Raw genomic sequence first — 23,504 nt, forward strand, 5'->3', positions numbered from 1 at the left:
TTGAAAATTCAACCCCCCCTCACTTGGGGAGGGTTCGTAATCCTGGTCTATAAGTTTGTGGATTAACTACTGTTGGGTAGGCGAACATATTCCCAGAATTTAGAGACAATCGAAAAACATGATTTTTTGAGTTGAGGCAGTTGAGGAAAAGGCCCCATATGTGACTTGCGTCGAAGAAAGGTGGCTTACTCTGAAAAGTCAGATTTTTCAGGGTGAGCTGTTGAAGTCGACCCGATAGACCGGAGTTTTAGGAGAGAGTAAAACACAAGAAATCTTCTCTCTCCTCTTACCACCACATTCTCAAGGAGAGAGATAGGTCGTAAACGCGACTCACGGACAGGGTATAGATGAGACGCATAGATGGAGTTGTGAGTGGTGGGTAGTGTTCCACAGAATCTCGAGCTGTCGAGTCATAACCTGATTTCTCGGGTAGCTAACAACTCAATTAACAGCAATAATAAAGCTCAGAATTTTTCCCCCATGGTTTCATAAAAAAGAGCAGTTCAAAAACTACCGAAATGTGTAATAACCTTGATTTCGATTTTTTGAGAGTAAGTCCCTTTTCTTCGGCGCATGTCACATCTGATGAAACAACAGTTTAAAAAGTGGTTAAAGAAAGCAGGAAGTTTAAAAGACTTTTTAAATTAAATATTTTGATTTCAGTTGTTCGTATTTAACTACTTTTTTAGTGACCGAAAAAATTCTTCTCAGATCATTTTAATTTTCACTATACAATTTGAAGAAAATATTTTTAAACAGAACTTTCAAATTAGAATTTGGCTTTTTACGTTCGGGAATATAAAGTTAAAAGTCATGAAAGTAATTGAACGTTAGGTAAGGTAGAGTTTGAACTTAAAAAAATTTGTTTCTTCATGGGCGAAAGTAGCATTTCTAATAATCCCTTACATTAATCAAATGTTATCATCAACACGTAAATACAGTTACTCTCTGCATAAGTATTAACGGTATTAATCCCAGTTGCTTACTTATCATTGTTTTAACGACAAAAAACGTAAAAAGATTTTTGAGGTTAAATGTGATTAAAAATGATAGACTCTGATGTTATAAGTAATTACGAGGTGCATATGCAGGTTCATTTATCTCGATCAGCTGATGCCGTTCATAGCGCAGTTAATATATTGCGGTGAATGAGTCGAGCGACAAGCGCGGTTGTCTCTAAACGTTAGAGATATTTGACACCACGCGCTATTGAAAATTAACACGAGAGATTTTTGCCATTCCCAAGAACGCACCGTGTCAAGCGCATTCCATTTATTTGTTGTAAAGAAATGTTATGAACAAATTGACAAATAGCCTTATTATCGGTAAACATTTTGTTGTTGATGCTGAAAGTGCTTGATATTAATGTGCGAATGACATTTAATTACAAAACTAATTTAAAAGTTTATAATAACCATTTTTATAAACAATTCGTGCGGCCAAATATTAAAATTAGAGATTTTTTCAAATTATAATTTCCTTGAATCGCCAGAACGACATCAGGTATTCCTTAGAATAATAAATATTTAGTAATATTTGATAAAGTATAATAATTTAAATTGTTCTAAAGAAATTAGATAAACAAATTCAAAATTTTGGCTCTTTCGCATACAAAAAACTTTTGTTTGCACTGGAAATGTTTTAAGCAATTGGACGAAAGACTACTAGTCACAAAAATATTAGAAACTTTAAAAATAGCCACTGTTATTAACATATATTCCTGAAAATAATATATATTCGATAATATTTGGTAAAATTTAACAATCTGAATATTTATAAACAAATAAGATAAAAAAATTTAATTTGGCAGTTCAACGTAGCAAAAAATCGGGTTCCTTCAAATGAAAAATCGAGAAAGAGAATTCTTTTCCGTAGCCATGGTATTCAGAGTTACGTTTTGTTTTAATTAATAACTTTGACTTGTTTCAATGTTCTCTTTCAGAAATATGTGCATAGGACTCAAAGTTTTCTTTTCACAGCTGAATTATTTTCTGCATTACACTATTTTTTTCTTTATTTGTTTCGTTTTTTAATTCTGGGATTTTGTGTTAGTAATAGAGATAAGTACTGAGTAATTTTTGGCAATTGAACCGCTGGCGATCAAAAGGAGAAACGCCCGAAACGCCGTCGTTTTATTTGGCCCATACATAAATGTAAAGACTTTCTTAGTTTTCAAAATAATTAAGAAAATGTTACTTTTTTCTGCAATCGCAAAACACCTCTTTTTGTATTCAACTCGTCATAAATTTTTACAATACGAATTTTGTAATACAAATTTCAAAAAATATGCCCCATCGTATAGCGAAACCAACAGTATTTATAGAATTGCAATGAATTGTTACTAAAGATTTATAACGATTTTTATTCTTCTCATGGCCGGATTGACCTTCCAATCGTCCGCTGTTATACAGAAGTTGCGCTTAGATCTTAAATCAAGTGCGACCTGAAAAATATAAAACGTAATTGCCTCATATTTTTCAAAAAACTTCCTTGAATCCTAACAAAAGTTTAGGTGACCGTTAATTTTAATTTTCTGAAAATTCGTTCGAATCCCGAAGCTTTTGCAACTTTCAATATCTAATTCAAGCCATGAGAAGAATAAAAATCTTTATAAATTGTTAGTGGCAATTCATTGAAAATCTATAAAAACCATTAGTTTAGTTATATGATCGTGCATATTTTCTGAAATTTTTATTACAAAATTCCTATTATTGTAAAACTTATGGCAAGTGGAGAACAAAAAATTCTTATTTTGCGATTGCAGAAAAAATTAACATTTTCTTAATTATTTCAAAAACTATTAAAGGCATAAAATTTAATTATAGAATTAAAAATATGCGCTAAAAAATTTCCTATTGGGAAATGTTATTAAAAAATTAAAACTAGACTTTCAAAAAATGACCCAGGGGCCAACTAAAACGACGGCGTTTCGGGCGTATCCCCTTTTGAACGCTAGCGGTTCAATTGCAAAACAATTTTTTGGGCTTAATATTTGTCCAATAAATGGATTTCCATGAAGAGAAAATTGATACTTTAAAAATTCTCAAAGGACCCTATACCATTTTTTGATTTCTAATTCTAATGGAGGTGTGGAAGATTTTTATCTTGAACTAATATTTTTATCTTGAATAAATGCGGAAGGCCAAACTCAGGTGACTTTGTAGAATGTTCTACTTAGACAAAACTAACGAAATGAATGTATATACGGGAAAAATATACTGACATCGAAATGACAGAGGCTCTTTTACGCTCCCTAAATCCATATGATAGGAAGAAAGTATCAGAATCCATGAATTCAATTTTACCTTACGATTAAAATGAAAATATGACTAATTTTCTGATTCCATGAACATCAGAAGAAGCTTTGGCGTCAGCTAAAAAAATAAATAAAAGTCAGTATCACATGATACATATGCAGGCAAAAAAGTAAAATGCTGACATTTGCCCAGCATACGTCAATTTGGCGAAAGCTAAAGAAGAATATCATCCAAATTCGATTAAAGTAACGGAAAAGGGTTTTACAATCCGATTAAAATCTTTATTAGATCATACGGTAACTCGGATTATTAGAGATCGTAATATTTCTCTACCTTTTATGAATACAAAGAAGCCTCATAACTGGAAGTAAATTGTGAAATACGGTTAGGATGGTTCTTCAAGCCAAAGCACGTACAAGCAAAAGAGAGATGATCCAGATATGGTGAATAATAGTATCTTCACGGTTTCAATGGTACCAGCGATTTCACTTAGAGGATTGGGTAAATTCTGTAGTGTGGCAAGATCATAATCCATTGTCAACCGCATATTACACGTCAATACAATATGAATTCCCAAAAGAAACCCCAGAAAAAAACCAATCCAGTAATATCACCACTTCAAAAAAATCGACAAAATGAAGCCCACAATAATAAAGAACGATTCCGGTACTTTTGTGATAAAACCTGATATGAAGTTGACGATGCTGGACCAAAAAGTTTGCCAGTCTATTTCTGGAACTTTATCATCTATGACTTGCTACATTTGTCAAGCTAAACCTAAAGAGATGAATGACTTCGATAGAGTCAAAGGTAAATTATAGATATTAAGTCATATAATTATGGATTACGAACACTGCATGCTAGGATTCACTTTATGGAAAATCTTTTGCATATAGCCTATCGAGTCGATTTTAAGAAATGGCGAGCGGATACGGATGTATATAAAGATTTGCAAAAGAAGGCGATGACTCGAATTTGCAAAGCTTTTCATCAGAAGACAGGATTGGCAATAGATGCAGTAAAACAAGGCTCAGGCTCAGGTTATTTGCAGACCCTGAACTAACAGCGGAAATTACGGCTATGATGAGTTAGTTCTATTGACCATTGACAATGGTTTAAATGCAACTTTCGACAGAAAAAAAGGCAAAGAAAGGTTTTTTGTTGTTGATTTTTTTCAATAAGTTCCATTACTTTTTTATAAGTCTTAGATTTCTTAATCTACAGCTAATTATTGAGACAATTTTCATTTGTTTAAAAAATTATTATCTCATAATATCGCAAATTAGAGGTATTCGCTAAATGCTCTGGCCTAGTTAATAAATGCCAACGCCGATTTCTGAATATATTTGTATTTTTAATTGTTCCAATGCATGTAACAATTTTCTTTTAAAGTAGTTCCCAGATACCATGAATATTTTATTTGCAATTCACTATCAGACGAAAATCTGTGCATACATTTTTATAATTAAAAATAACGAATATGTTCAGAAATAATAATTATCTGAAACAAATAAAAATTAATTCAACAATTAGCAGTACTTTAAGAAATCTAAGAATTAGGAGAAAATAACGGCATTACATGAAAAATAGCAAGAGCAAAGAAACCGTTTCTGTACCTTTTTCATTTCAAAAGTTTTCATTTAAACAATTATAAATTGTTTAAACAATGAATATACAATTAAAATGAAACATCCACTATTCAAATTCATAAATTAGACCAAGGCATCTACAAAATACCGGTCATTCGCGATATTGCAAGATAATAGGTTGTCTAAATAAATTAAAATTATTTAAACAATATAAAATATCTTATAATAAGTAATATATAGCCAAAAATTTTGGCACTTGTTAAAAAATTACAAAAAAATACGATTTTTGAGCTTTTCCCTTTAAAAGAGTTAAATTTAAGCAAAAAGAAATTGTTAAAACAATAAGAAAACTCTATTATTGATAAAATAACGTTTATTCGCGTTATCATATGAAAATAAAATGGTTCAAATGAACAAAAATTGTTTAAAAATGAAAACTTAATTAACAAATTCATATAATCTTCTAATTTTTTTATGATGATCTACAATAAAAAATAAGAAAAAAGTATTAATTACGGGCAATATTCCGAAAAATCCTTATTGAACTTGCATCAAGTAGTTTTTGAGGCACCATGAAACGGATTTAGGTTAGTTGAAATTAAAAATTAATTATGAAATTGTATTTCTTGAAGGGATCATAAAAATATATCCCTTATTATACACTTTAATGTTTTGTGATGAATGTACAAAAAAGTATCTCTTCACTATGTTATTATTTGTATGGGAAATTTAAGTGGGTAAGTACTTACAGGCGTATCAGCCGCACTTTGTTTTGAATTTGATATTCGTAGTGCTGCTTATTTTGTGCGCCTTATATTCATGTAAATACTGTATTTTCATTTTTTAAGAAACTACCAAAATGGTTGGAGGAGGGCGGGGGGGGGGGGGCACTGTGTTTTTAAAACTTTGTTTCACAATCGTAGAACTTTTGATACGAACGACCTAGAGGTCAAGCGTTTAAAAATATTAAAAATACTCTTCATTATTATTTATGGGTTTTGGTATTCTTCTTTGTCCTTATCCTTTTCGTTACCTGCCTGTCTGGCGTAGGAAACCCTGTCAGTAGCAGTACTAACGCCAGCATAGCAGTCAAAGTCATGGGAGAAAATCTCAAGCCCTGCCGCGACACCAATGCGAGAACACCTTCGGTAGGGTCATTATATATATTTTTTCAAAGTTTTACTCCGGTGAACCCGATTTCTCATAATAGCCACGGCCTAAGTAAGTGACTAACGAGTTAAGGATGTTAAAAGTTAATTTAATACGATGCTTAAAATCTCCTGCGATGATGTTGTAGGTATACAATTACGATCAGCCGCGAGCGTTGTAGGTGATAACAGTCACCTCTGGATGCTTTCTTAAAGCTAACATTTTTCTTGTTTTTTTTTTAAACTTTTAGTCGGGTGAACCCGGTTATACATCATAGCCACGGACTAAGTCAAGTAACATCTACCACTCCACAGATTTTTAGTTGCTTGCTTCCTGATGGTCGAGAAAGTTTCTTACAATGCGACAGTGTTTAATAAACCCGTCTTCTGAGCTGCTACTAATACCCTACTGACTCCTAAATGTTCAAGATGTTTAGTGCATCTTGCGTGCATATTGCCTGTAGCCGAAATCACAATGAGATGAATAGATGCATGATTGACATTCCTCCATATGGTCTTTACTTCATGTCTTGACTTGCTATAGTTATGGATCTTGGTTGTGTAGGTTGAATGCAAATTCCGATTAAGTTGACAAGCAATATCGATGATTTTCTTCTCGCATCACGATGTCATGTAGATTGGCTCGGATTTAATGATCCGTTTGGATAGTAACATCCCAATATATTCTCTATGAGTTAAACGCGACAGCCATCAATAACGTGGTCGATGGATTTGTTGATAACTCCACATAATCGGTACCGGTAAACCGTGTCTTGATGTAACACGTGTTAGCGATGATTGCAGGTGCTGATAACCTTTCCTGTATCGCAATGACGAATCCTTCCGTTTCTAGATATAGAATACGCTGTCCCAGCCAAATATTGGATGCCTCCCTATCTACTTCATGTTAATATAACTGCCTCCAAATCTTTCTGCCACCATTGCATTTCTAATTTGTCTATGGTTTCTGCCCGGTTATTCAAGGTCCCATATGAGAACGAATTCAAGGGCGTGTAGTGAAGATCCGCTTTACAAATGGTGCTGTAAACCGCAAAATTTCATTTGCTGTTAAAATAGTCTTGCAACTGTATAACTTGTGACTTACACAGTTTTTACATCTAAAATGCCCCTACCTCTTATATGTCGTGGTAGAATTACCCCTTCAATCACTGAATTTCTGTGGTACAGTCGGTGCTTCGTCATTTCTACGCGAATAATTCTGTTTAGCTTTTCAAGGTCGGTGTTAGACCATTTTATGAACCCGAAGGAGTACGTGAGGATAGGGATGGCAAATGTGTTTTTTGCCCTGATTTTGTTTGGCGAATTGAGAAAACTCTTCATAATCAATCTGAGTCTCGTAGTGAAGTCGTTAGGCTTGTCTTAACTATCGTATGCTGATTACCCTTAAATTCAAGAATACCCAGATATTTTTATAAATCGCCTGCAGCCTAATTTCCCTCTGTTTAAATCTACTGTTCTGCATTTATCTAGTCAGAACTCCATTTGAATATCATTGGAAAACGGATTTCTGACATCGATCAATTGCTGCAGTTTGTGGGCTGAACTAGCGTACAGCTTAAGGTCCTTCATGTACAGAAGATGGGTCACTTGATGACCATCCTCATTATCATGAATTTTGAACCCATGAGACATGCTGTTTAGTGTTTTGCTCAATGGGTTCAACGCTAAACAGAACCATAGTATAAGAACTTGATTCGTTTAACCTGTGAATCAAATCATTAATGACGAGTCCCCGAATTCTGAAGGATAAAATGCCTCCCTGCAGGCATCCCGTTTCTACTAGATGTGTGCAATAAAATTTGATGCTCGACTCGTGCTGTTTTTCGATCGAATGTCAAAAATTCAATACGCAACTGCAGTTGCAAGGACAGATGCAGACAATACTGGGTCAATCTGCTGTTTAATATTGCGCGACCTATATATTTTCTAACAATAAACAAAAACTTGACGTTAATTTTGACTTTAGTAATGAAAATTTGTTATACGATTACATAGTAACTTGCAATAATAATTCCTTAGATGTTATTCATCTTAAAATTTGTAAATTATTTTTGAAAGGCTTTACAGTTTTATAATATTAATTTTCTTATTTAATATTCTCAAACCAGAATTATAAAGAGGGAAGATCGCTACGGAAGGTAGAATTAAAAATTTCATCAATTGTATCCTATAATACTTTTGTAGAATTATTTTGTTTATTATTAGTTGTTTGGCATCCCACAAACAATTTAAGACCAAATTGACAATAATTTATCTGGTTATTTTTGAAAAAAATCATCATAATTTGTGATTATTTTCAGATTCCTTTCTTAATATCATTCAAGGGCATGTGATACTTAGAAAATGATCGATTTTACCAGTATTAGGCTCCCCTGGCTTTTTTTCTAGAATAATAAATATTTTGTCTTAAACTTTTGGGAAATAATAACGAACATGCAATTCAAAAAATTTAATTTTGCTGAATTTGATTAATTTGCATGGCGCTTAAGAATTAGTCTCGATTTTATCAGTGTTGTATTCTCCCGGCTTTTTCCCAGATTAATAAATATTTTGTCTTCGAAATCTGAAGAATGATGGCGAACATGCTAACGGACGTCCGTGCACACTTTTTTTGTCAGTTAATTCCAAGAAATTTTGATTTTTCCAAAAACGTGTGTGTATATTTCGAGGTTATATGTGTTACAATTCCGTCGTATAATTTTTTTAGAGTGCTTACCGACAGCATCGGTACCACAAAGAACTACATTATCAGAATGACAGGGAGCTGAAAAATGACCCTAACCTCAAAATACTGCACATTCATAAAATTCTTATTTAGCACAATACCATTTTTTGCCATTATCCCGCAAAAAAGAGCCTAGGGACGTCCGTTATGATATTTTACAGCACCCGAGTGACCACACGACAAAGCTTAGTTTTGTGCTGAATTTAAATAAATTTTTTTAATGTTTTTGAATAAGAGAATATGATTTAAACAGTATCAAATATATCATGCCATGTTGAACCTATAATATGAATATGAATTGTAAATTAGTGAATCTTTCATTTAAAATATTTAAGATTGAGTGATTAAAAGGAACGTTCAAAATTACATACCTTTAAAATTTACACATTGAAAATTGAATAATTTGCAATTCTATATTTATAAAATCCAACATTTTTCAATGATAAGTCTTTAAAATTGTAAAAATTTAAAATCTTTATAATTAAGGAGTGTTTAATATTAAAATAACTTTTGATCTCCCAAATCAGCAAAATTAAAAAATTTGTATAGACATTCAACATTGAAGAATCTTCAATTTCAAATCTACGAGATATTCATTATTTCGTCATAAATAACTATAAACATCATAAATAATTTAAATTAAACCAGTTGCCGGCTAACATTAAAATTACATATATATGTTTGTTATGTTTTATGGCATATTTTTAAACTTTATACACCTTCATCGTTTGAATGATTCAGGTATGTATGAAGAATTAAAATTCATGCAAATAATTATTATACACTCGAAATCTGATCTAGTAAGAGTCAACTAACTAAATAGTGCAAGTCATCATAATTTATTTTGTGTATATTTCCAAAAGTCATTAGTAAACAAAAAATTACTTGTTCTCAGTGGAATTATGATAAACAATTTTATTTTCTCAAACAATAGAATACAAAGTTACAAATAAATATAAAAGGCATATTAATTATTTATCGCCAAAACTTTCATTTAATCAAGTTTTTCACTTGTGAAAATAGTAGGTATAAGAATTCGGAGTTTATTTATTAAGGCCATGTAACGAGTGGACCAGCGGATCAATACAGTCCTGAGATAAATACTTTTTTACCCATATTTAAAAATTAAAGTTTAAATAGCGCGAAAAAAACATTCGAAAAATATTAGTAAATATTGAAGGACTTTTTGTGGAAAGGTGCAGAGTTAGGAGAAGAAAAAAATGTTATTTAAGAAAATAAGAAATATCGACCGACGCATTTAGGCCTTACGGGAGAAGTTTGACTTCTATCTTTCTCTGTCAGTAATCATGTAATCTGAATTACCCACAGACCCGTAGAAGTTCAAAGTTGTCTACTCATTGCCATAGTGCTGCTCTGATACAACTGATACGTTAGTCAGACACGTATTATCTAAACACGTACATTTTTTTATTTGCATTTCAACTGCAAACATTAGTTTTTGCATTATTTTTGTATAATGTTTAACTGTTCTACAGCACGGTCCGTATTTTTTCAAATTAGCAATAAAAAAAAATTTTTTTAATTCTCACAATTATAATTATTTAGGACCAGAGACGCCTTCCTTCGTGCCTTCTATTTAGCATGCCAAATTTCCAACACGATAATGCATTCCGTGAAAAATTGAGGACCAGCTTCGGTCACGCGGCCCTCCCGTTACATGGCCTTAAAGATTAAAAATAATTCTAATAATTCTTTAACATATTTTCACATTTCCGTTTTTTCTTAATTTAAGTATGGGAGCTAACGAAATAAAGTATATAACAAAGTAAATCACCGATTCAATCTAAGGCACATGCAATCTAGGATTTTCTGACGGACGGGCCGATCGAATCGAAAGACCGATTTGAAGGTAGTATTGGATGTCGGCTTTTGGACATTCGATCGACGGGCCTATCAAATCTAGAGAAACCGATACGACAAAATGCACACGTCTGTTTTCGACCTTCGCTCTCACATTGCAACCGTGGAGCAAATACTGGTTAAATATGCCTCATAGCATAGAGCACAACCACTTATTAACAGCGGTATCTACAGTATGTTCCTCACTAGAATTGAATATAGATTCAGCAGGGGGATAATAAAGGCAGCCTCTAATGTTTAGGAACGCTGCTTTTGCTACATCTCCTGTTCGTCATGCTTTTTAAATGCGAGGGATTAATGCATGAAATGCGTCAATAGTAGATTTGAGTTTCAGTAAGGCAAACTGAATACTATGTAGGGGTTTATTCAATAGGATTACCACCTTCATATAAAAATCAACTTCTCTCATGTCTTCAACCGGAGAGAATATAGGCTATTGGTATAAATGATTTGGCTTTATATTACGAGTCTCTCTCCGGCTTAGGTTTAAAGATTGCTTTTACCTTTTTTCTTGGTATATCGATATATCCCATAGCTATGCATTCCCTAGCGGCTTTGTATGGTTCGAAACGCTGAACGCCCCATTAAGTTTCGATTCTGTTACAATCCGGCTTGCCATCCTCCAATCTTCACCATTGGCCCTATGTTCTAGGCCGTCAGAGGAGTTTTGATCTAATTGCTTGCACGACATTTCCAGGATTTTGCTAGCTGTCTCTGTCATATTTCCTGTTAGGAAAGTCAATGCCCTTAGTTGACATGTAGGGTTTTTCTTTAAAGTTTTCTGGAATTTCGTAGCATCAGCGACACGTTGACCAAATTTGTTCAATATTCTTTCTGACATACATTGCCGTCCTAGAGTTAAAATCAGTTCTATTGGAAATTATAGAACTGTATTTCTGGCTTATACCTTTTACTTCTGCCTTGCAACACCAAGGCTCCTGAATTAGAGCAATATCAGTACGTTCTACTGCCATACACCTGCTTAAGATGACCAAAGCCAATCTACAGTGGTAAAGATTAATTTGGGTGAACTTTAAATTCCAGGATTTTACGCTGTTCATTCAAGAACCAGCGTTAGCCATCGGTTGTTCCGAGGGCAGCTGCTTCACTGCCCTCGCGGGCTCTTTCGGTTTAGTAAGTATTTCATGTGGAACCTTCTCAATCCCAAATACGGTTTACAGCCGACCGTCTCGATGCTTTGGACCACTAAAGGGTCAGCAATTAAGACCGACTGGGTTACTCTGGCGTATTTCTTGGCATCCGTGAATGTCCACTCCTTCACCTTCGTGGGTTTCTGAACTGCCAACCTTCTGTGAATGGATGATGATTCGTCGAAAATTCCAGGAATCTATGCCATAAATTTGACTGGCTTGGGCAGGTCCTTAGAAACAATAGCTTTGAGTCTTACACCTTCCTCTTCCCATTGTGTCAAACAGCCTACTGTTTCGGTGAGGCATATCCTAGAAATCTCATTTGAGAAGATGACGGTACGTAAGTTGTTTTTAAAACGGCAGACCTCAAACCTCGTGATAATGTCCCCAGGTTTTACCCCGTCGATCTTAATCTTCAAGGCTGCCTTAATAAACATTTCTTGCTCTGAGTTTAGCTTCACTTGTGGGAAACCCTTGGGTACAATTGCCAATTTTAGGTGACTCTGAAGGGCAATGCTGTATAGTTACTTGAATCACCAACTGTGTCTCTCTTAACCTTCCTGCGTTGATTTGGAGCGCTGCCATCGAACCAGGTCCTTCTAGGATTCCATGGTCGAGGGATTGTTTGGCGTTGCAACAAAAGTTAATGTCAATGATACATCTTTTTGACACTACTGCTATATTTTTCTCTAATTGCGTTTTTGGGTCCCAGCATCCTCAATAGCTTTAGCCTCGTTCATATGACTAATTAAAGTCGTATTCCCAGCCGTACCACTCAAGGTTCAAGGAACCGTACAGGTCCCTTGTTGATTCGAAAGTGATTTCATCCGTTCGTTTGTTTCCAAATTGTCGAGAGAAATATTAATGGGGAAGAGGGGGTATTGAAGGCTCTCCTCAATGCGTTTGTTTTTTGGTTGTTCGATTTTCGGGATTCATTTTGTTTCCACGAGCAGCTAGAGGACTAAAAAACCGGTCCCCACAGAGCCTTGCTTGTAGGGATAAGGCAATTAACACTGTGAGGTTACCGGATATCCCAGGACACGGTATGCGTCACCATACGCCGGTAAAATTCAGTCTTCGACACATCAGGTAACGTTTGGAAATCGAGAGCCACCCTATTTCCGCTATTTAGTCAAATTCACGGGTCCCACGAAGGAGGTGCACTGGGATTTTTCGGTCGCTACTTTCAATTCCGAAGTCAAAGTGTCAAAATTTAAAATGACGGCCTGTTCACAGTTTCTTTAGAGGCTCCTTTTATTTGTAAATTCTCTTCCAGTATTAACACTTTTTTCCCTTTTTTGTTTATATGGACTACGTCGTTTCTTATAATCACCACTTTTTTAATCTTCATACTAAAATATTGTGATACATTAAGTCAAATTAGTACCAGCTTGATGATAATTGTGTGTGTAACCCCATTTAATTGGAAAAGAATTTACGTTTAATGTTCTTTACATAATTTTAAATCCTTTGAATTATTAAATGAGTGGGTATGTGTGCATGTGTGAGCGTAGATTGAAATCACTAACAATACTTCGCTTTGTAATCTAATTTAACTTATAACAGAATGCCTTTTTATTAAGACTGACAAGCAGAAGTAACTTTTGAAATGTCGCAGGTTAAAACATTGTAAAATCTTTTTTTACAATTATGATTGGCCATATTGAATTTGCCATTTTGTATTTTGACATTTTGAGTTTGGATATAAAATCAGCTACCCAAATAAACCATAATGGATAGTGGATTCGCCATTTTTAAACTTGACATTTTTACTTTGGTAGAATACACAAAAAGTTCATCTAGAATATCTAGATAGTTTGGGAAATTATATTCGCTGTATTTACTTGACGGCTACTCACTAGCGCGAACCTTGATATTTGCCGGCAAAATAAGCAATGATCGAAAGCGCTTATTGTAGGTGTTAACGTTGCGGATTTGCATATATTTTATTAAATATATAACACGGACAATACATTCTGAAAAATATTAATGCACTCGTACTTTCACCGAGCAGTGCAGTATAGAATGTTATTTTGTATATTACTACACCATTAAGCCATTTCCCTTTCGGGGTAGGCGTGACTCACTCGGCAGGGGAAAGGAGTAGTGTGTGGAGTATATATTTTCCTATATTTGCATATTGGTTTTTATTCTTTTCTATCCACGTAAAGGTTTCTATCTTCATTGCAAATATTAACCGATTTTCATGATTTTGTCTTTACTTTGTTGTGAGTATGTACATAAGTAAATGCAGCTAATCGCAAGTGAATTAAGTCATGCTTCATAATTTCATTTTTTACCGACTCTAATCGCATAGCAATAATCGCATATCTATTCCAGATAAACGAAAATAGCATTGTATTTACAGCGAGGTCTGTCTGGGAAACTAGAGTACTATTTAGATGACGTGAACAAAAGATTAGACAAAAATATTCAAGTGTTCGACTTTAAACTAAAACCTTGTTTATTTCTTCTGGTGAAGGACCTTACGGGCCTCTGATGGAAGATTTCCTTCGTCTATTATAATAATAATGTTTAGCTCTGCCAAATACTGAACTTTTAGAATTTTAAGTACATAAGTGAAAGTGATTAATCCGCACTATTTAAATAACTTATAAACTTTTGTATGTTTCATGTTTTTTAGGTAAACATAAAGCAGGAAGCATGGAAATGCGAAAAAGGAGCCAACTCTAACAACGCAATTTCTGAAAATAATTCTCAATATCAGCCATTAAAATTGAATTCTGAGGAGAAGCGCTTGCTACAAAAGGAAGGAATAACCCTCCCCACTCACCATCCACTTACGAAAACAGAAGAACGTGAACTAAAGAGAATAAGACGTAAGATTCGCAACAAGATTTCTGCTCAAGATTCACGCAAAAGGAAAAAAGAATACGTTGACGGACTGGAAGACCGTGTTAAAAAATGTACCGAGGAAAATGTAACGCTATTAAAGCGCATCAAGACCTTACAGTCGCAGAACCAAAGTCTTGCGGGTCAACTGAAAAGGTTGCAAGCTCTTATTCAAAAAGGAAACAAGAGCGCTCAACCAGCAACTTGTCTCATGGTCTTTCTATTGTCTTTGGCTCTCGTCGCTGTGCCGAATCTACGACCACATTCTAATGTCAGCAGTAATGAACTTATTCAAGAACAAAAGCAACAAGAAAAGATGCCACCTGTGGCTGGTTAGTATTTTCTTATGCTCAAAATCCTAAATTTAGTTTGTCTATCACAGAGTGGCCACTGGACCGGAAATTTTATGAAACCGGGAAATGACTGCGAATTTATTTTTTGACCAGGAATGTTACCAATTTTTAGGGGAAAAAATCCTTCCAACTTTGATTTAAACCGTTTTTTAAATAATTAGATTAATTCTCATCTTTTTCAATTGTGATTTCATTCAGTTTCGAATGCGTAATTTGAAAAAATTTCACTTTAAAAATTTTCCATTTTAGATTTTTATTTTATAAACGTGTATTTCAATTTAAAGACTTAAACAATAAAAACTTAGAAGCGTTTAAAATTAAAGATTTTTGATAAAAACATTTTTAGTTGATAAACTCTAAATATAAATTAATTACCCGTGTGAAAAAATTGAGGGCCCCCGTAAGGGCCCGCATTGATTGCCCTCAAGCCTTGGGGAATCCATGAGGGCAATCCAGGCGGAGCCCCTCATGGCAGCGACCCTATGGATTGCCATAGGATTCCAAGATTGGCTTACTGCATTGATCCTTCATGGTTGCCATCATTAAGCTCTCTTCGTTTTTTTTGCCAGTGCTGGTACCTGTACTCGCATTTCTCTAGGATGTTAAAGCTATTTTGTACTGGGCTGTCAATGTTGGGCCAGCACTGGTTATCTCTACTGACGCAGTACTGCTACTCTCCCAAGTACTGTTTCGAATGAATACATATATTACATTTTTAAACATTATATTACAGATAAAATTTATAACGCTACAGGGTATCGAACCTACATATCTATACCTTAATTTTTCGCCTAACAGTCGGCAGTCTTAACCACTGCGCTAAACGGACAAGTTGAAACTCGATAAAAAAAACCATTCTCATAATTTACAGTACAGAAAAGTTAAAGTACCCAATTTTTTAGTTCTCTTTTTCTAATTATTTATTATCATACGATGTTATGTAAATGTAAACTATACGAACTATTAACAGGAATATCAATAAAGTAATTTTTAAATAAGTAATTCTAATCGATTACAATTTTTCTTTGCGTAATATTTCGTTTTTCCCGTTGTAGACTCCTTTATAACTTTTTACAATAACAGTAAATGTAAATTTTTATGAACATTTAACATTTTTATGAATATTAAAAATTTTTAAGGACGGAACTCAGAAACTTGATCGTGAACATTGACAATTTCTGACAAATCAATTTTTTTAAACTTTCGTGAAAGGTTTGGTTTCTAGATGTTTATACGGGACAGTTGTATTTATAGTTTTTAGAAATTTAGGGCGCATGAACCATATTTTTAAACGTATTTTTTATTTCAGTTTTTTACGATATTAAATATTCACGTTTCGGGCTTACAAATTTTATACGTTGGTATGTGAGGGCAACGAGCTGGTCCCCTTGCGGTAGCCCTTATGGAATATCCATATTGTCAAAGTTCGAATTTCAAAAAAGTGTCCTCCAATTTTTGTCAGAAATTCATTGTTTGTATGTCTGAACTTATCAAACCTCATAATTTGTGGTGTCAAAAATATTCACGTTTTGGAATAAAAAATTTTAATCGTTGATCCGTGAGGGCAACCTAGCTTGGCCCCCTGCGTGGGCATTCGTAGATTTTCTACCTGTGGGTCACCCATGTGGTCCCCTGCCGGGGGCCATCATCCTGAGAAGGCTAAAGCGGGGCCTTTTCCACACGAGTAATGAGTTTTTAAATTAAATTGTACTTAAAGATTTAAAAAGTAAATAATAATAATTGATCTTACAAGACGTTTCGAAATCAGTTAACATTTTTAGAATGTCCAGATGCTATGTCCTGTTTCGATATGAAATAACATGTAAAAACACATAATATGTTTCCAAGAAAACATAGAGAAATAATCGAAATTTTAAAACGCCCTAATAACATCAACCAACAATTCATTTTTATCTGGGTTTACATATACGCCACTGTCGTTGTACCAATCCTCAAGAAAGCTGAGAGCATTTTGCATGAGTTCGAATAGAATTTCCTCATATTTTCCTGTTGCCAGTATAACAAGGTCATCTACATATCCTTGTATATAAAAGCCTGATTTATTTAACCTATGATTGTAATCATCACTGACGAGTGCTCATAGGGTGGAGGATAAAACCACTTCCTGCGGACGACCCCTTTTTACCTTCACTCTCACGTTGCAACCGTGTTGCGAATATTGCACAACGCTGCCGTACATACTGCTGTGCAAAATTTTCCGGCCGCATGATAATTAGCCCTTCGATGGCACACTTCCCGACGCCTAACGTAGCTAGCATCCTCGGGTCTTTTTCACCCCAAACGGAAAAGAGTTCCTGCTAAGAACCAATTCATTATTTTGAGTAGCTAAATTTTGTACACAGTCTTGGACACTTCCTTCAAATAATGCTGTAAGTTATTTAGTTCAAAATTTATTATAAATATGAAAAAAAGATTCTAGAAGTTAAAGAATAGCAAAAATCCACATTTGAGGCGGGGGGGGGGGTATCTGTCTAAAGGGACAGGGCCGTGTACGCACTATTTTCATATAGATTTTCATGAATTTTCATGTCTGGGGTCTTTTTGACTCCAGTGCGCCCTTTCCCAATCAGATCTTCCAATTTCCAGAAGTAAACCGTCGAGAAAATACCCCTTCGGGTCAATGGGATCAGATAAAGCATCAGAATTCTCTTCGCGTTCAGTACCGGAGAGGCAAGACTTCGCTCCGCGTACGAGACTGTACTCGGGGGACGTACTGCGATACGGTTTCATCAGGAAGCAATGACTCTGCAATTTTGCAATGACTCTGCTCACGAAATAATAAATCTTGTTACAAGTGCGGAAAGTAGGCAGTAGTAAGTAGCAATAAGTAGGTTACTTTCAGCACCTGTTACACACGATATTTTTTGTAACAAATATAGGAAATTCTCGATTTGAGATACAATAAGAACAGATTTTTCGGAAATGTATTTTTTTGTTATTTGTGGTAAAATTACCAAAAATCGTTATTCACCACTCACAGTCAGTCTCTCAAGCGTCAAATCATCATGAAATGATGTTATGGTTCCGGTGGCCATGGAAAGTAATTCTAAATCGAAATGCGCAGGCGCTACAGCAAGAGAAAGTAATCTGGCTTGAACTGCGCACGTGCAGCAGCTAGAGGAAGTAATCTTGCTCAAAGAGCGCAAGCGCAGCAGCTAGAAAAGTGCCTTTTTATAATTGGTTTTTAGCACGTTTTTGGAATTGCTTACTGCCCGTAATGCAATACTTTCCTCGAGAAGCGAACATTTCGTGCATGTGTTACAAAAAGCTTCAAATCGCATTCTTTCAAGAGGAGACTTTCCGTTTTTCCCACGTAGTACGCGAAAGTTCGCAGGGCCGGTCTGTATACATCGAATTCAGAAGTACAGAATAAAGGGTTTTGATTATACATAAACAGATTACCTGCATAGGGGCTTGTGAACTTTCGTGTTCTACGTGGAATACTTGAACAACGTGAATACTTTAAAAACACTACCGTCCGGCCATAGTCTAGTACATAGTCGCTTACAGGGAGGAAAGTTTTACCTCGCCGGTACTTATCTGGAAGAGCATTTATTAGACTGGCAAAGCGGGATTCCATTTTAAAGTCGCATTTTTTAATATTTTGTCCTGTTTTTTTTGCATGCGACATCCAAATGTTAGTCTATTTTGCTGACCAGTGCCGGTTTTTGGATGAAATGTTTATATTTTGTTTAATAATAAAAAAGTAAAGAACAATAGAGAAAAATGTCAGCGACACTCAGTGTTGACTCTCGCTGCATTCTCATCGAACTTCGTGAAAATCAAGAGGCAAACACCCTGGGGCGCGTGGAGATGCTCGTAAATCATGACCCTTTGATTGTTATGAGATGCAGGTCAGTTACAAATACTTAAAGTATGAAAGCAAGAATTGATTCAATTTTAATTAACAGAATTAGCTTATTCATATAATTGGAAGAACGTGAAAACAAGATTCATAAAAATCGGTAAATATTTGCAGTAATGATAGAAATTTTAAAGTGCACACGACAGTATATCCAGATACGTCGTAGCGTTTCGAATCACGTAGAACGAATTATCCTTTCATTGATATGAGATTTATGACGTTTACGAAAACTTCCGAAATGAAAAACCACAAAACTCCAAATTTTCCAAAAGAATTGTTTATAAAAATTAAAACTTAATTTTTTGTAGGAAATGTTACTGACCATCACTGTCACAATATTGTAAAGAATTTCTAAATGAGAACAAATTTCGATTAACAAAAATAGAATATTTTTTAAATAAATGAAAATTTCGTGATACTTGAAATTAAGTAATAACAATTGTTTATTGTTAATTTTACAAACAAAAAGTTTATGCAAATCTCTTGAACACAATTTTGAAGCAGCTTCAGTGTAAAATAAATTATTTGCCACGCCAAAGTTTTAAATTGACTTATTTCATTTGTTTACAAAATTAACAACAAGCATTGATAATTTATTTAAATAATTATTTGAACTAAATGCAGTCAACTAACAAATCACTTTAATTGAAAAGAAAACAATGCTTGAATATGCCAGCAGACCGCAATTGTCTGGAATAATTTAATCTCAATATTATTAACAACAATAATGAATTGTGCAAAAATTCTTTACCTCGCCCTCATTGAATTAATTAATTAATTAATTATGAAGTAGGAAATTGCAGTAAATCCCCGTACATTCCTCAAAAACATACATTTGAATAATTTTTTCCGTTTATACGTGGATAGAATACTTGCAATAATATTTTTAACCCCATTTTTCATTTAATCTTATTTCAAAGTTCATAATTCGAAATTCAAGGAAGTGCTCCAGAGGAAAATGATCATTTTTATCGACAGACGACAGTAATTGCTTTAGTGAGCTATTCTCACATCGTTAACTAGAAAACTGCTCATTCATTTAGTAAAGCTTATTATTCAAAATTAATAACATTTTTTAATCAGCAGCTTAGATAAAGTACTTATTATTCAGATCGAGGGAGTAGGTGTCAAGCTCGGTATCAAGTTGTCGGCAAAGCTACACTTTTAAATGGACTTTAAGGTTTCTATTCTTACAGCAATTATTACCCGATTTTCAGGAATATGTTTTTCACTTTCTTTCAAAGACGCATCTGGCAATACTGTCGTGTGCACTTTAAAGTTTCTATCATTACTGCAAATATTAACCGATTTTCATGAATCTTGTTTTCACTTTCTTCCAATTACATGGATAAACTAATTCTGATAATTAAAATTGAATCAATTCATGCTTTCATACTTTAAGTATTTGTAACTGACCTGCATCTCATAACAATCAAAGGATCATGATTTACGAGCATCTCGACGCGCCATTTGACGCCCAGGGTGCGTGTCTTTTGAATTTCACGAGGGTCGATGAGAATGCAGCGAGAGTCCACACTGAGTGTCACTGAAATTGTTCTCTATTGTTCTCTCCTTTTTTATTATTAGGCAAAGTATAAACATTTCATCAAAAACCGGCGCTGGTCAGCAAAATAGGCCAACGTTAGGATGCCGTATGCAAAAAAGCAGGAAGAAATATTCAAAATTGCGGCTTTAAAATGAAATCTCGTTTGCCATTCTAATAAATTCCCTTAAGGGTTTAATTATCATATATCCGGAAACTTTTGCGAGGCATTGTAGCATACAGCGCATTCACCTATTAACAGTAGTACATACACTGAAGGCACCCTCTATGTCTAAAAAATGCTGCTATTGCTACACCCCCTGTCGTTTCTGCATTTTGAATGCAGAAGGTAAATATGTGAAGTGCGTCAATTGTGGATTTGCCTTTCTGCGATTCAAACTTATTACTATAAAAGGCTTTATCTGGTAGGATTTCCTCCTTAATATAAAAATCGAATAAATTTTCTTATGTCTTTCACATGAAATAAATTAGGTTAATTGTTCTGAATAATTTGGCCTCATAGTAGAAGTCTCTCCCCGGCTTCGGTATAAATATAACTTTTGATTTTCTTCCATGTCACAGGGGTATATAACATACCTATGTATCCCATAACGGCTTTGAAATGAGTCTTGTCATCCTCTAGTCATCTCCTTTGGCCCTATATTCTGGGTTGTCAGTGGGGTTCGACCGAAAAGTCCCGCCAGCCCACAGGTACCCAGATGTGGAACTAGGGAAGTCCGCCTGCATGAGGTGTTTGAGGGTTTCGTTCGCCGTTTCTGTCATGTCACTTGTAGGTATAATCAATACCCTCAGTTGATATGTAGGAGTTTTCCCTAAAACTCTCTTAAAGTTACACAATATTAGGTTCATTTTGAATGCCCTGATAATGCCCCCTCCATGAGTTCCTTTTAGCCGATTGTGTTTCGTTAGTTCATATTGCTACACTAACATTGTACAAGTTCCATTTTCCAGTTTTCCTGGCTCTATTAAACAGTATTCTAGTTTCTTTTTTGCAAGGCCTACAGTCTATAATTCATTGTCTAGCTTTCTAATAGGAATAGGTCAGTTGAGGTTCCTCTTGGGTTCCTATACCGAACAGAAATGTTGTACAAAACTAAGTGATTAAATTCAATGAGATAGAGAAGTCGAGGTATAGAGCAAGCTAGATCTCAATTTTATTCGAGCGTAGTTTAAGACACAACAACCATTGGGAAAAATGGCAACCTGAGAAATTGTCCTGAGATGATACATCAAACAGGCCGAGTTACAAAAAGTTCAAGGCAGATATTAAAACTGACCGTGCCGAGGGTCAATTGAAAGAGGATTAGAGTCTCAAGTAACCGGGACAATTCTTGTTTTACCCTGCTTAATGAAACACCAAGTTAAAAGAATGCAAGATTTTAGGCAGTCTTTCAAAGCATTCAAAAGATTCAATTCAAACAAATTATTCAGCTGTAATTTTTCACTCAAACACTATCGTAGTTAAAAGAAGAAAAAATCAAGAATTAAAGACTGCTCAGCTTTCTTTATTAAATATTAATATTGACACTATAAACGTTTATTATAATATCGTTCTATCGAATTAAGCATAAAAATAATGGCAATTAAGAAGAAACAAGAATTAGCTGTAATGCATGAATATAGCCTATATTTAATAATATATAATAATAATACACTCGGACTTCACCTCAGAGGTCCGGGGTTCGATCCCTGAGTCAGTACCTCTGGAAATTTTTCAATGTACCTTTACCGAGGTTCTGGTGGTTCGGAACGCACCTTAAGCTGTAGGTCCCCCCATCGTGTACTTGACTGCAACCCAGTCCATCAATAATGGGATAAAAATCAGGCTGTGTCCAATATGTCTGGGCAGACTGCTCTCATCAGATCACTTGATTGCATTATAAAAATGCGTCCGTGACTGATGATATATACCGGGACAGCCCCGTGCAAAATGATCAAATAAAAAAATCCAACTCTAACCAAAAATGCCTTCGACATGTTGGGCAGTATAAGCCTGTGACAAAATTTCAACACAATTCCTTTTTCTACAAAATTTAAATTTTTATTCGCATATAAGTGAGGGCAGGGCCTGTCATGGAGTTCCTATGTTGTTCCGCCTCTTCAATCACTTCTTCTGTAAAATAAAGCTACCACGTGTTAGGTCCCTTTCTTCGCAGTCGGACACAGGTGAATACCACCTTGATCAAAAAGTTTTAGGACTCTACTTTTAAAATAAAAAATACAAGTTTATTCATCATAATCGATATTCTCCCATTCAAAGTACTCCCCATCGACTTCAACGCACTTATGCCAGCGCTTCATCCAATCCTCGAAACATTTTTAATAATCGGTTTGCGGTATAGCTATCAGAGCCATCTTCGATGTTTCCATGATATCATTTCAGGTGCTGTAACACGTTCCGCGGAGCGGTTTCTTGTGTCGATCGAATTGCAAAAAATCGCAGGGAGCGATATCAGGTGAATTCGGTGGTTGTTTGAAGATATTTGTTTCGCTTTTATCCAAATGCTCACGGATAACGATGTCATTGTACAAAGTCGATGACATTTTTTTTGGTGTGAAAAATCGACACCGCACACAAAGATGTACATAATACAGCGTCACTTCAACAAATGTCGAGCTATCAAGCTGAACATTTAACAGATCGTTAATGAAACTTCTGCCAACATAACAAAGAAAGAAGAATTCAAATCGGCCGAACGAGAGCGCCACACGGTGACGAGTCCTAAAACTTTTTGATCAAGGTGCTATATAAGTAATACAAGATCCCTGTACTGATATTTTTTTAACGTTTTTCGTCAATATAAAACGTTTTTTTTAATTTCTTTAAAATATATTTGAGTTATAGCGATTCGCATCGGAATCTTTGGATTTATGTTATTTGTGAATAACATAAAAACAAGGTTTCAGAAAAATCTGATTAGGAAGGACTTCATTCCTCTCCGAAAGGGTTTTAATCGCCAGTGGTTTGATTATTTTAGAGTTTCTTCTTTACGAGATACATATAAAAGTTTGGGTATTTTAACCTTTAATCGATGTGAGATGTTGAAAATTTTAGCAATAATAGTTTCTTACAATT

At 34.7% G+C, this 23,504-nt stretch overlaps 1 protein-coding gene across 1 annotated transcript in view; it reads left to right on the plus strand.

Annotated features, from left to right (window-relative positions):
• Window positions 1–23,504, plus strand: part of LOC117168817 — a 163,099-nt gene that overhangs the window by 112,823 nt on the left and 26,772 nt on the right. The window contains exon 4 of the mRNA XM_033354656.1: window positions 14,417–14,957. Coding sequence (XP_033210547.1) covers window positions 14,417–14,957 — 541 coding nt within the window. The remainder of the gene's footprint in view (window positions 1–14,416; window positions 14,958–23,504) is intronic.

The sequence above is a fragment of the Belonocnema kinseyi genome, chromosome 3, assembly GCF_010883055.1.
Source record: "Belonocnema kinseyi isolate 2016_QV_RU_SX_M_011 chromosome 3, B_treatae_v1, whole genome shotgun sequence".
NCBI classification, from domain to species: Eukaryota; Metazoa; Arthropoda; class Insecta; order Hymenoptera; family Cynipidae; genus Belonocnema; species Belonocnema kinseyi.